Source organism: Equus caballus, chromosome 26, assembly GCF_041296265.1.
Source record: "Equus caballus isolate H_3958 breed thoroughbred chromosome 26, TB-T2T, whole genome shotgun sequence".
NCBI classification, from domain to species: domain Eukaryota; kingdom Metazoa; phylum Chordata; class Mammalia; order Perissodactyla; family Equidae; genus Equus; species Equus caballus.
This window is the reverse complement of record NC_091709.1, coordinates 20462914-20477863: the sequence shown is the minus strand read 5'-3', so window position 1 is coordinate 20477863 and position 14950 is coordinate 20462914. Positions and strand designations below refer to the sequence as shown.

The window sequence follows — 14950 nt, the reverse complement described above, 5'->3', positions numbered from 1 at the left end:
AGAAAACATCAACTTCCATGTCCCCAGACTGGCATTTCCAACCCCCTTACCTTGCTATACATTTTTCCTTAACACTGATTATCTCAAAATATCATTTGTATTTATTTATTTGTTTACTATTATCTCTCCCATCTAAGTGTCATCAGAGCAGAGACTTTGAGACTTTTGCTCTATCCTCACGGTCTACTTAGGACAGAGTTTAGTATGTAGTAGGTACACAGTAAATACTGGATAAATATACGCCTGGATATCATCTGGGGTTCAGATAATTTAGAATGAATTCTATTTTCATAAGTTAAATGGTTCTTAAAAACTCCAACAACTTGAAAATGTATTCAGTACAAAAAATATAATCATAGGTTAATAAAAAAACCAATGTTTCCTTCATATAACAGTTAGAGGTAGGGCAATGCTTCCTTAAAAAGGGAAGCACACAGTCAAGGGCTCCGATCATTGTCTGCCTGTAAACTTTTGCATATGGATATCAAAGAAATACTACAAAAGTTCTTCAAATATTTACACTATATATTTACATACACATACATTTATATTTATATTCATATTTACATATTATCGCCCTGGCCAATAAAGTTCAACTCCCAGAAGACCATAGCTAAACAAAATAGTAAAGGTATGTATCATTTCATTTTCTAAATATATATTCAAGCCAGACTTCCTGGATTTGAATCATGACTCCGGCATTTTCTGACTGTGTGGACTTATGCAAACTACCAAACCTCCCTGTCTGTTGCTGCATTGTAATAATGGCTGTAACAATACTTCCTATCTCATAGGATTGCTGTAAAGATCAAACAAGATGATTAAAATAAAGACTTTAGAGCAGTGTTTAGTACATGGTTGGCTTCAGTAAATACTGACTATATTATCATAATTTGCATTTGTATCACAGGCAACCCTAATAGAACGTCCATATCCTAAATTTTGTGTGCAATGAGGACCTTCCATACTCTTTTTTAGTACAAGTTTTATGATGGAACACTTACTTATCGTTTACCTGTGGGGAGGAAAAAAACCAAGACTACAACTTACTTCATTATGAGTGGGCTAGTGAAGGATAAAATATCAGCAAGCACTTTGAACAAAGCAACTTGAATGAGGACAAATTTAAAGGTGTTCCACAATGCACAGAGCAGAGATGGTTTCCTGGTATGTGCCTCTTTATGAAAGGATGCCTATATAATGCAAGAAAATAAAAATGAGAAAATTGGACAGAACTAATACAAGTAAAAATGAACTATATGTATAAACTAACCATAAAATTAGTAATATACTCCAAAGATAATAATGTAACAAGGGAGGAATAAATTCAGTTAAACTTGAAAACGTGACCCATATCATTGGTATGGTATCTCTACAGATCACTTGGTGTTACTTATACCATGTAGTATATATGAGCAAAGAAAGAGTTGTATTCTATTACTTTTGTGAATTTTGAAACTGTTTTATTAACATAATTAATTAATATAAATATAGTTTTCATTTTCAAATTATATTTTCTTTTGGGAAGTCTAAAGAAGACATATATGTGTACAGATATGATGCTAGATGTGGAGCACCTACTCTCCCTGCCCCATAAACTTTGGCCTTGGCCACCATATGATTTACTTTCACCAACAGACATGAGGCTCTGAGATATAGAAACCATCTTTGCCATGACAGTTGAGTAAAAGATATTGGTAGGAAGCCAAAGATACATACATATCAATACATTTGCTCCTGAATATTAAAGGGAAACGATGTTGAATAACTTGATGACAGAAAGCTGCAATAACAACCAATTGTGCTATGAAAATTGGTTGTCATTTCCCATGTTATACATTATTATATTAATACTATAAATATATTTTTATATTTATATAATTATAAATATATTTTATATATTTCTATATTATGTATTAATGATAATAATATCTCATATTTGGAACAAGTTTATCTAGTTTTAGGTAGTAATTAAGTACTTCGGATTTAATAATTACCTTTACTTTTTGCCTCTCTTGATTCCTTAAAACTTCCTTCCTCCATTGTTTTTCAAAGACGGGACATATAACGTAGGAGGAATCACTTTCATTTAGTTCAAAAAGATCCTCTCTTTCCAGAGGTTTCTTATAGCCTAAGATAATTATTCTAAAAATGAAAGAGTAAAATAAACAATTCAACAAAACCAATAATCAGGTTAGAAAATTTTTGCATGCATTTATTTCACTCCTTGATTTATAAATTATTGTATTGATTAGGGCACAATGACTAGACTGTATTTTGAAAAATCATACAACTTCATCCTGGGGTTCAATAAAGTGCAATAATCATTTGTAGCTTTTAGAAGGGCTCTTTAGACATCTAATCATGTAGTGAAACCCTCATCTCATATTTGAGGCACCCACCTACCCTATCTCCCTTACTGAAATTTAAATAGCTAGCTTTCACAGTAAAGTATTCACCTCAAAACCCATATTTGCTTTTTAGGCTTGTTTCAGAGGAGAAATGGATGCAACCTCTGCATCTGCAACTTCTCCTATTCCACTGGAACTTTATATACCCTTTGCCACTTGACTTTACAGACCGTCCAACTAGATGTGGATTGTCCAACTGTCTCTGCCCCGTAAACTTTGGCTATGGCCAAATCACCTACTTTGACCAATAGAATATGAGGTGATGTGACAGCGCCATCTCCAAGCTGATGGCTTAAGAAGCATGGCAAGTTACTGCCAGTCTGTGGGTGCTGCTACTCTCTTCCATTCAAAGAGCTCGCCCCAGGGGACATTATGAATAGTTATGCAAGAACAAGGCATCCAAACTGGGACTATCCCAGGCAAACTAAGATGCATGGTCTAGTTATACCACAAAGGCATCTGTGGCAGACAATGAATTATACTTACCTTATAGTCATCCTCTGCCCCATCATCTTCCTCCGAACAGGAGTCTGATATTTATTCAGTTGAAAATCTCTTAAACTCAGGGCAACTCCTTATTGGAGCCACAGAGTTATGAATTATGATTGGCCTAAACCCAGTCCTGCTAATCTCATTATCTTTTGCTTGGCATTAATAATAAACTCAGTTACGGCTAAGGATATCTAAAAGAAATCTGCTGAAGAGAACTTTCTTTTTCAAAAGAAGGCACAAAGCAGGGGCTGGCCTTGTGGCCTAATGGTTAAGTTTGGTGCACTCTGCTTCAGTGGCATGGGTTCGGTTCCCAGGCTTGGACCTAAACCACTTGTCAGCACCAATGCTGTGGCGGTGACCCACATACAAAATAGAGGAAGACTGGCACAGATGTCAGCTCAGGACCACTCTTACTCAAGTGAAAATAGAAGGATTAGTAACAGATGTTAGCTCAGTGTGAATCTTCCTCAGCAAAAAAAAAAAAAAAGAAAGAAAAGAAGGCACAAAACATCAAAAGGAAAAAACATTTTGCCTCCCTTTTCCTTCCCTTCCTCTTTCCTGCCTGTACTGAAGACATAATGCTCTGAGAGAAGACATCTTTGCCAGCATAGGTGGAAAGACAAACAATAAAGATAGGAAGTGGAAAGACAGAAAAAGCCTGGACCCTTTAGAACATTTCTGAGGTAGTTTGTGGATCTATTCCCAGTCTTCTTCACAACAATAAGAAAATAAACACCTACTTGTTTAAGCTATTATTATTTGGCAATTCTGTTACTTGAAGTCAAACATAGTCCTAAGTGATGTAGTTCATACACTCAGTTTATGAGCTTGGTGACATGACTTGTTCAGTAAGAAATTAAATCCACGTTCTGACTCTGTAGCTTCAGTTCTTTCCATTATAAAGTACATCAGTCCAAGAGACCAAACCAAAGTATTCCACCACTCCAAACTGGGACCGCTTCCATTGTCATTGTTACTGAAGAATCTCAGTTGATTGACCCTGAGATGGATTTAAATCCTGTGGTAACTGGAGTCTGTACTGGATTCAATTTTACTTTTATTATACAACCTAGCATCATATCACAATTCACATTTAACAAAAAGGCTTAAACACAATAAGCAAGGACCTTCAGTAATCCCGTTTCTGTTGGCTAAAATATGCTGGACATTTTCCTGTAGTGCACTTTTAAAAACATATTAAGCAATAAACTACTTTTATGTCATATTAAGTCCTTCCATTTCATTCCATAAAATAAATATTCATTTTCAAAATAAGATTGCATTGATTTTCACAAAAGCATTTTTGATAACATTTACTGCCTCAGCATTTTGAGTTGGAACTGTGCAAAACTCAGTGGTTTTGGTTCATGGGGATTAGTGACCCCTGGCTTTCCTGCTGAGTCTCCAAATAATGCGGCATCTGAAAGTGACACTTAAGCTGAATTGAGAGTGATGCACACGGCTGGGTTGTTTAATTACTGTGACTTCCTTTTTCCCAGGTGTGCTCTCTCCGCCCCTTTTGCTGTCTTCTGGTAGATTTAAATACTCTCATCACAGGAGCTGGTCTCCCTTTCACATATAAGAGTCTAGGAAAAGGGGAAGCTTCTTTAAAACAAATGTTGAGGCAGCTTTTGGGGAAGGAATTAGGATCAACAGTTGACCCTCCCAATCAATGAAATATAGAACGCACCAGGTCCCATAAATTAGAGGACTTTATTCCTAAAGCAATAATGAGGTTCATACACGCATCTTGTATTTTTCAGATTGATATTATTTTTCAAAGAAGATTCACTTAATTTGATCCTCACAACTCTCTAGAGGCAGAGCAGTATTAATTTCCCATTTTCGCAGGTGGTTAAACATGCCAGGAACTCCGGAGACTGGTCACAGACTTTTAAATGGGACACAAACCAGTGCTAACTTAACCAAAGGCAGACAATGCCTTTAAGTGTACTGTTTCCACTCTGTTTTCAATTTCATCTCAGAGAGAATTTTGAGTATATTTAACACGAACAAGTGTGCGTAAGTATCTCATCTAACTAATTTAGGAGGAGCAGAACATTGGCAGTTGGCTAGGAAGATGAGATGAAATGGAAGTTTTATAGATGAGTAATATCTGAATACTTGGAAAGTATGGATATACAGTAGCATTATCAATTTGATTAATATTAATCACCTTTTTAAACATTTCTGGTCAGGGGTGATTGTGTTAAGAGAAAAGGCAAGAAGTCAATCTGTCTAAAACTCATAGGATAGGACAAAGTCAGGTAATGTACAATTTTTATTAATATGTGAGGAAAAGGTAAGGCAGATTGAATAGTGTATCCCTGGTTAAAATAATGGTTCAACTGTGACCTACAAAAACTCTAACTAGATTTTTCCATGTATGTCAAGGGGATTATTCTATGACCATGATTATTACACACTGATGACAGATTATATTTGCTGATAAAGGCTTTGTAATTATTCGATCATCAAAACAATCTAGACAGCTACCGCCTTAGGAATTAAGGCTCATAAGCATATAATTTCCTAATTATTTGTATCATCTGAGCACATTTTAATTGAATTATTCATATAATTATGGGAGCTTGAATTTGGCCTAGGAAATAATTTCTGACTTAATTCTGTAACTGAAAAAACAGATCTGAGAATACAATGAACCACTGTCTCCACAGTGACAGTCTCTTAAACAATAGCCATGCTGCATCTGCAATTGTTTAACCACCAGATAAGAAATCAAATTAGACTCAAGTCAATGCCAGCTCCAGACATTAGCATGTTATGAAAATATTTCCTATCTAGTTCTTAGATGTTAAAGTTAAACAGAAAATAAACGTGATATTCAACAAGTATAGCTTATTGGTTTGTTTGATTGATATAAGATATAGACTTCAAGATATGGAGCTGCCATACTTTAAAATTTGCTATGCCTTATCTTGCTTATTGAATTCAATTTCAGCTCCTTACTTTAGGCCTTCTAAAATGGTGTTTATAATATTTAATATAAATGCATACAGCTTTTATAGTTTGATAATTAAAGTTTTAAAAGTAAATTTACTTAAAATTAATTTTATTTGCATTATTTAAATTCTATGATATCCTATGACTTAGAAACGACAGTGAAATTTTTAAAGTCAGAGTACATATCACACTTTCTCTCAGCTCACGGATGAAACAGGATTCAGGTTTGGAAAACATACCTATACATACATGAATTTAAAAACATCAAAATCATTAACTATAAATAGCCCATATTTACATAAAATCTATTTAAACTTTCTTTTTTCTAGTGTGTAACTTAATGTAGCAGATTAGTGTAAAATTTTTGCTATCCTTTTTAAGTGATTCCTAGATTTGTGTAACTTGGAATTCTTATCATAATTAACCTCTTCTGCCTAATTATTTGCTCACCATGTATATCAGTTTTCTCCTTAACTGCTTTCATAAAAATCACCAATGATCTTTATATTGCCAAATTCAATGGAGAATACTCAGTTCTTATTTTAATTTACCCCTTTTCAGGATTTGGCCCTGTTGACCACTTTATTTTTCTCCTTTTCTGACAATTTCCTTAGCTTTCAATCATACTCTTTGCTTGGTTTTTCTCATACATTCTGAATGCCTTGACTTGGATTCCCTTGCGGACTCACCACTTCTCACTGTTTAAATATTGAGGCTTCCCAATGTTCCACTGATTCGTCCTATTCAAAAGACTTGCTCTGGCTGATCTCATTCGTACTCACGTCTTCAACCTCTGACCTACAGTCAATGACTCCCAAATCCATATCCATAGGCCAAAGGTTTATCCGAACCCTGAGATCTACATATCCAAACACATGATTCTTCACGGTGATGAGTTACAGGCATCTCAATTGAAGCTACCCCAAAGTGAACGCAAATAATTTTTCACCACACCTGAACCTCACAGTTATCAGAGCCACAAACTGAGATTTATTCTACACCTTTCCCAGGTCCTCAACTTCCTTATCTAATCGACTCTCTCTCTTATACAGCTCTTGAATATGCTCATTTCTCTTCATCATCTTCATCATTACCATAGTTCAGAGTGTAGCCATAACTCTCCCAGAATACCCAATGAGCCTCCTACCCACTTTCTCTGTCTCCATTTCCCTCTCATCCATACCGTATCCCCACAATTGCAAAGGAGATTTTCTGAAGTGCAAAAATGATGATGTCACTTTCTATTTAACAGTCTTCAGGGGTTTCTCCTTCCCTTCAGGTTATCCTAGAGAACGCTTCAAGATCTGCCCTTCTGGCTTCACCTCTTGCCACACCAACACTCTGCGGCGTGTGGGAGGGTCAGTTCTCTCTGGCCTCTGTGGTTTGCATGCGGTATTTGCTCAACTCAGAATGCCACCTGACTCACTCCTGAACATCTTTAAATGTTGCATGAAAACATTAATTACTTGAGAAAACTTGTTTAGGTGATTCTCCTGAAAACTGTGTTTGTCTATCATCCTTATATTGCCTTCTGCCTTTTTGGGTAATTGATAGTGTATTAATCTTTCTAATTCTACCACGAATTCCTAGAAGGTAGGAACTAGCTCATTTATCTCTATATTTTTAAAGGTTAGCATAACGCAGGGCACCTCGTATGTAATCAACCATTTTTTTTTTTAAGGATTCATATACTCTTGAGAACATATCTATAGATCAAATTGGGCAATTTTGTTTCTACCAACTATAGAGTAAGGGGCATAAATTTAAGATGATAAATTAAAATGATAAATTTAGTTTCATATTATTGGAAACTTTCTGTTATGGGGAAAAGAAACACATTTTTAAAGAAAGCTTCTGAATTTATAAAATTAGAAAAAATCAAATCTTCTCATTTAATATGATTTAATTCCTGTATCAAAGCCCATCTTATGTGTGAGTTATTCTGTGAGATACACAACATTATACATCTTATAAAAATGCTTGTGTGTCTGTGTGTGTTTTAATAGCAGTGTATATAAGTATATATGGAAGCATTCCTAGTAAAGAGTAGAATTACAAAGGGGAAAAAAGGGAGAAACGTGGACTCAAAAGAAACTCACTTCTAACCCCAAGTTGGTGTGTTCCTACCTGGGTGTCAATGGACAGGTTACTCCCTCTGCCTGAGCCTCAATTTTCTCACCTATAATGCCTGTCTCATAGGGCTTGGGGGGGGGGGGGGAAATGAAATACAGTGATATATAGAAAGTGGGTAGCAGATACTTGATGCTAAAAAAAAATAATCATCCCTCTGCCCCTCCCTAGTGCTAACAGGGATACAAATCCTTTAAAGGGACAGCCATATGATATGGAGCTTAGTAGTCTCATCTGTGCAACTATATAGTATGCTATTACTTCTGACTCTTCTGTAACAAATAATATGAGAAAAATCTTTACAAAGTCCCTTTGTAAAAATATTCATACTTAGATTAAAGATGAAACATGTAAATGTCATTTCCCTTGGAATCTTCCTCAGGCTGGTACGCTACAGACAAATTAGTAAAATTCCTACCTGCTAAACCAGGAATATGTCATCTTACTGAAGAACGAGGCACTTTTCTCCGGACTGCACTTCTGAAAAGAAAAAATATAACAAGTGGTGTATGAAGAAATGCCTTTAATTTACATTTGAAATATCTTTGTCAGCAGGTGGAAAAGTAAACATGAAACATATTTTTAGAATAATTATTCTACTAAGTTATAGCTCTGTGGATATCATAATCCTTAAAGAATACAGTTAAGATATTCTTAGATAGTGGTTGGACTAGAGAAATTTTAAGATTTCTCCCAACATTCTGACTCTGTTTACATAGCAAAAAACCATGTAGAAAAGGAAAATCATTTGTAAAATCCCCCTCTCTCTCTTTATATTATGTATAATATATATATTATATATATAGTATAGTTCCTTGAATTTATTAGCACATAATGGTTGTTTACCAAATTAATACAATTATATGACAATATATATGCATGTATTTATACATACATAATTTAGCTTATACTTATATATATGTATAAATATTTTAGTTGTTAAATATAGTTTGTCTATTTTCTGAAAAATAGAAAACTAAGAGACTATAATAGATATTTGGTTTTCTTACTTCTGTATAAGTGTTTAATTACACATTTTTGTATAAATATATAAATTACATATTTATCACAATTACATATTATTTGGGGAGGTTATAACATTTCCATAAAATTCTTCCCATTGACCTGGTCAGTTCAACCAAAAGAAGAGGAGTTTAAAAAGGGAAGGCCTCAGAAGCAATCATTTTACATTTTTAGAATCAGTATTAATCTCTTTGCATTTTACAAAGAAAACTGATGGGGGCCAGCCCCGTGGCCACGTGGTTAAGTTCGCACTTCGGTGGCCCAGGGTTCCACTGGTTCGGATTCCGGGCGCTGACATGGCACCGCTCATCAGGCCACACTGAGGTGGCGTCCCACATGCCACAACTAGAAGGACCCACAACTAAAATATACAACTATGTACTGGGGGGATTTGGGGAGAAAAATCAGAAAGCAAAAAAAAAGAAAGAGGAAAAGAAAATTGGCAACAGTTGTTAGCTCAGGTGCCAATCTTTAAAAAAAAAGAAAAAAAGAAAAAGAAAACTGATTATCATGTTAAATTGCATTCTTAGCAATTGTCCCACATGGAACAACTTTTGCATTGATCTTCTCTAACCCAGTTCTGATTTCATATTCAAACTTAAAAAGTGTTTACCACATTTTTAAAAATTCTGATCGTAGAAGGAATGAGTGAAACAAAATTCCATCCTGTGTAGTAAAATGGCCTAAGTATAGAGGAGAAAACATGACCCCAGATCCGTTCTTTGAGTTAAAGAAGATGATATACTATAAATCATTGAAGATACATATAATTTACCAAAATGGTGTTTTCCTTATATGCTATTGCAGGAAGTAAATGCAATCACAAATGTAACACATTTATTACATCATTGGCTCAAACTAACCACTCAAACACGTGAACTATGATATCATCATCACCATTGTTACCAAACATATTATTTGGAAAACAAGTGCACAAGTTATTGGGGAAAATGTTCTGAAAACTCTCTAATTAATTTGGAGGACACATTTTATTACATACATTCAAATTTCACAGGAAGTTGCCAATCTGATGATTTGTCACCAATGAAAGGATCTTATTTACATGGTAAATACATATATTTCTGTGGCAGACTGCAAATGGCTACAAGTTCGTTGCAGCTTTTTCCATCAGAAAGTAGAGTCTATTTTCCACCCCTTGAATCTGGGCTGGTGTTGTTCCTTGTTTTGATGGAGAGAGTGAGAATGCAACAGGAGTGACTTTGAGAGAGCTTGGATTCTAAGCTTCAAGAGGCTTGTTATGCTTGGAACCCTGAGGACACGATATGTCTGAGCCTGAGCTAGCCTCCTGGAGGATAACAGACCACAAGGAAGAGAACTACAGTGCTCATCCGACAGTGCATCATCCTGGCAACAGCTTGAAAACTGCCAGACGTATGAGTAAATCAGTCCTAGATTATCCAGCCACCAGCCAACTCTCCAGCTGATTGTAGATGTTTAAGAGAACTCAACAGAGATAGGCCAAGCTGACCCAGAGCAGAACATGATCCAGCTGACCCAGAGAATCGAGAGCTAAATAAAAATGGTGTTTTCAGGGCCTAAGTCTTGCAGAGCTGCTAGAGAGGGTTACTTTGGCAGACTAAGAACTCAGGATTTGACTTAACATTCCCTCTCTGTCCATTTTCCACGTGAAAGCATCTCATATGAGGCCCTTTGAGTCCTCTGGTAAATAGCCTTCTTAGATGTGGGCCAAGCATCTTACATGCATTTATCACAGCAAATTCCAAGCGTCATATCTCCCAGAAGGAATAGCAGGAAGGTAAAAAATCTGGAGAAGGTAATTTGTCCTTACCAAGCACCAAGAATGTATAAATAACTTCTCAGCAAATAAGTAATTACTGAATTCATAGCATAGGTCTTGCTGAGTTCATTATTTATATATTGCTATAAAGCAACAACTACGCAGACAAACAGAACATGATAATTCTGAGAGTATCTTTCAGCATTCTAATTTACTTCCATCTTCTCCATTAAACATTTCTCAGTCCTTCCAAAGTAACTATTCTCAGTCTGACAGTACTACTAGTCTGCAGACCTAATTGACTCCAAATGAGTTTCTCACTTCCCTTGTCTCCCGAAGCCCACTACAGGCCTTTGTTTTCTAAGCCATTTTATTCTATACTGTACTTATCTTGGGCATATAGTAGGCATCCTGTAAATATCCTAACATTGCTAACTTAAGAGCAATTTTCACTGGTTATTTCTGAATTATGGTGGAAGAGCAGGCAGTATTTAGACCATGGGACTACAGCATAGCCAGGGGCCAAGATTTAGTAAAGTGTATTGCTCTCAGTCTTCCTTGGGATCAACCTTGAGATGCAGCCTCGTGAAGATACAGTTCGTGTAACTGCTACATTTAACAGTAGCTCATAACCTCTAACTTCAGGGGCTTCCTTTGTGAGTATTCGGGGAGAGTTCCGAGAATAGTGGAGGAAGTTATGGGAAAATAAAAGTACAAGGTCATGGAGAAGGGAAAACATTTAGAAATCAAAAAGATCTTATGTTTCTTAATCACTTATTATTTGCCAGATTCTGTATGAAGCGTATTGCCTCGTTAAGTATAACATATCTTTGCAGTACGATCATGTCATCTTCATTTTGCAGATGAGGAAACTAAGACCTAGAGTTTAAGAAACTTGCCCAAGATCCTCCAGCTAAGAAGTATAGGAGAGAGCCAGCCCTAATGGCCTAATGGCCTAATGGTTACAGCTTGGTGCTCTCACCGTTTTGGCAGGCTGGGTTTGTTTCCTGGCCACAGAATCACACCACTCATCTGTCAGTTGCCATGCTGTGGTGGCAGATCACACAGAAGAACTAGACGGACTTACAACTAGGATATACAATCATGCACTGGGGCTTTGGGCAGGAAAAAAAAAGTATGAGAGACTGGATCTAATCCAGTTAGTTCATTCTATCTTCCAGTCATAATTCCACACTCTCAACTCTGTTACATGCTGTCTGCTGCTCCTCAGAGAGATCTTTCCCCTGCCCACTTCCTTCTACTCCACTTCAGGCTAACTCCTCCTCCTGCTTCAGTCCTATTCTGGATTTACTGCCTTGGGCAATTCCTCTCCTCCCACCCCAGCCTCCAAGGCTCAGATTCTTGTTCTGTGTTAACAGAGCAATCTCCACATATTCCTCAGGGGGGATTTAAGGACTCCTTCAGGTGGGCCCTCACTGAATTTACCCTCCTCTGTACCCAACTGTCTTTTTTTTTTTAGACTGGCACCTGGGCTAACAACTGTTGCCAATCTTTTTTGTTTTTTTTTCTGCTTTATCTCCCCAAACCGCCCCCCCACACACACAGTTGTATATCTTATATATCTTAGTTGCGGGTCCTTCTAGTTGTGGGATGTGGTACGCCGCCTCAACGTGGCCTGACGAGCGGTGCCATGTCCGCGCCCAGGATCCGAACCTTGGGCCCCCACAGCGGAACGCGTGAACTTAACCACTCGGCCACAGAGCCGGCCCCTGTGTACCCAACTGTCTTATCATTTGCTGACAGGTGCTTCTGTCCTACTAGACTTAGTTCCTCTGGAGGACAGAAACTATATTTGATTTGTCTTTGTATTTCCAGTTTTAGCCAGGGCCTAGCTCATGTTTTGGATGAATAAATGAATGAATGGATGGATGATAATCACTCCCAACAAAAAATATTTAGAAGCACTATATTCACAGGTCACCACACCAGCCCAAGAAACTCAACCTGAAAGTCATGTTCTTAGCTTATAAATTAGGTGGGGACTTTTATCTGAGATCTATCATGTCAAAAATATAGATTTAGCAATGAAATGTCATCATACAAGTTTTTCTATATGCTTTGAAGCCATCAATTTTTTAAAATTTGGCATCATAGAAGTAACAAATAGAAAATGCAGTTAAAAAGAATATTTTCAGTCCTGTCTAAATGGATTCCTGGTCCATGAAGCTATCTAGGTTGAATAACAGTCAAGCTAATAAACATTGTTGGAATCCTAGAGGAAGAGCTGATTGAAATTTTGAGTAAGGAAATTGTCTAAGTTTTATCATTTCTCTCCCCAAAAGCTTGTAATTGACTGCCGTTGGCCACTTCGGCAGTTACACTAATCTTGTTAAACCAGTTTGCATGACAACGTCTGCCTTCTCTACTGCAAAGTAAAAAAAGTGTGTTGTCTTGATGGAGCTCATTCACAGTTTCCAGGAACTTACTCAGCATCTGTATTTTAAAGACTTTTAAAAGAGTGTATTACATATAATTTGACTCACTTTTAAAGAAATTTACAGTTTCATTTTATGTGATCAGAAGAATAGCTTTCGTATTATGTGACACTTGGAGTTACTAACAAAACCTATGGTTAGAACAAAGTCCCCAGACTCTGAAATTCTTCTTTTTGTCTTTTTTAGAATTACAGAACTACTAATGGTCAGAGCTATTTTTAAGCCCGTCTTGTGTAGTGATGAGAAGGAAAACAAATGGAAGTTTTGTTAGAGAAATGATCCTACTACACAGCTGAGCGCTCATTTCCCTGTACTACTGCCTTAGCACGTGACTCCTAGTGTGGAAGAAGCATGTGATACAGCAGGGGGCCAGAGCGAGGCGCGGTTAAGTGTCTGCAGTTTTTGGATTTGCCCCAGACTTCGGTGTCCCAATCCCACGTCAGTTAACAGAGTATTATTTATCCTGCATCTCTCCTGCGGTTTTAAGGGGCTCAAGCACTGGTTGTCAGGTCCATTCATTCTTTTCTCAAATGTTTGTTTCTGTTTACGGGGGAGTTACTTATCCCTTCAAACAAAAAAGCCTCTTTCTCTGCTCCAGGAGCCACCTTGACTGAGACAGCGATGAGTGATGGCGTAGGTTTCACACCATCCTGGGGACTAATCTCAGCTCTCACGATCTAGTGTGTGTGCACGCGCGCGCGCGCGAGTGCGTGTATGATTACTATTAAACAAGGATCTAAGACATCAGTTCAAGGTTCAGGGTCTGAACGAACAGTCAGCTCTCCCCGCTTCCCTTTCCCCACCCAGAGCGGCGAGAAGACCGCCCCGCCTCTCCCCCCAGGACCAATGAGCTTTACCTGCGCCTCGGGCCCCCCGGGGACCCGCTGATAGGAGCTGCTGGCGCCCCACCTCCGCAGGATGGAAAACATGGTCCTCGCGGACGCCAGGAGAAGTGAGGCGGAGAGAGGTGCCGCGGCTGTCACCTCTCTTAGCAGTGAACTGTCTGTCCGGCGCCTGGAAGGTGGGACGACGCGCGCACTCAGCCCTGACTGAGTCAGCTGTCAGCCTGCCCTCAGCTGGCCCTTCCCGCGAGCGCCCCGGGCGGGGGAGGGAAGGAGGGATATGGAGGAAGGGGAGGACGGAGAAGAGGAGGGACCTTATTTAGAGTCTGAGGATCCCTGCCTTTTGGGGCAGCTTGCGCTTGACTCAGTAGTTCTCAACTCTTCAATTTCCAGGGCTGCTCTGTTAGAAAATCTGTGTCCCTTTATGATAGACGCACAAAGCTCTTTCCTCCCTAGGATGAGATTTATATAATTGCGGACAGAATGTTACAGTTCTCTCCTACAGAAAACTAAGGACAACAGGTGTCGGTATAATTTTACAGAGCAGAATTTTATTGCAATGGCTTTGAAATCAGAGGCTAATGAAATACTTCCCTTAGTATCAGAAAACCCTAACAGTATATGGAATCTAAATTTTACTCTTCAAATTCACTATAAAGCAATATAATAAATGAAAAACTTCATAGTAACTAGCATTAGCAAATAACTAAATGAGATACATGACACATAAAGGGGAATATGAACATTAAGGATGGCCTTTTGACTTTTAATAAATATCGGTGACTCGTGAACATTGTAGAAAGAAGTACTGGTGTGCGCAACGTCACTTTGAAGACCTGCTGATCCATGAGATGTGTCATTGGTCTGATGAAA

The 14950-nt window shown here is 37.8% G+C and overlaps 1 protein-coding gene across 3 annotated transcripts in view; it reads right to left on the bottom strand.

Moving 5' to 3' along the window:
• ABCC13 (ATP binding cassette subfamily C member 13) overlaps positions 1-14446 on the bottom strand; it is an 82211-nt gene extending 67765 nt beyond the window's left edge. For 2 of the 3 annotated variants that reach the window (XM_001498520.6, XM_070252278.1), the window contains exons 1-4: positions 14093-14446; positions 8416-8477; positions 1998-2145; positions 1051-1193 (exon numbers count right to left, since the gene is read on the bottom strand). In XM_001498520.6, coding sequence (XP_001498570.4) covers positions 1051-1193; positions 1998-2145; positions 8416-8477; positions 14093-14164 — 425 coding nt within the window. In that variant the 5' untranslated portion in view covers positions 14165-14446. The remainder of the gene's footprint in view (positions 1-1050; positions 1194-1997; positions 2146-8415; positions 8478-14092) is intronic. The other variant, XM_070252279.1, reaches the window with a different exon arrangement.
• Positions 14447-14950: the final 504 nt, after the last annotated feature.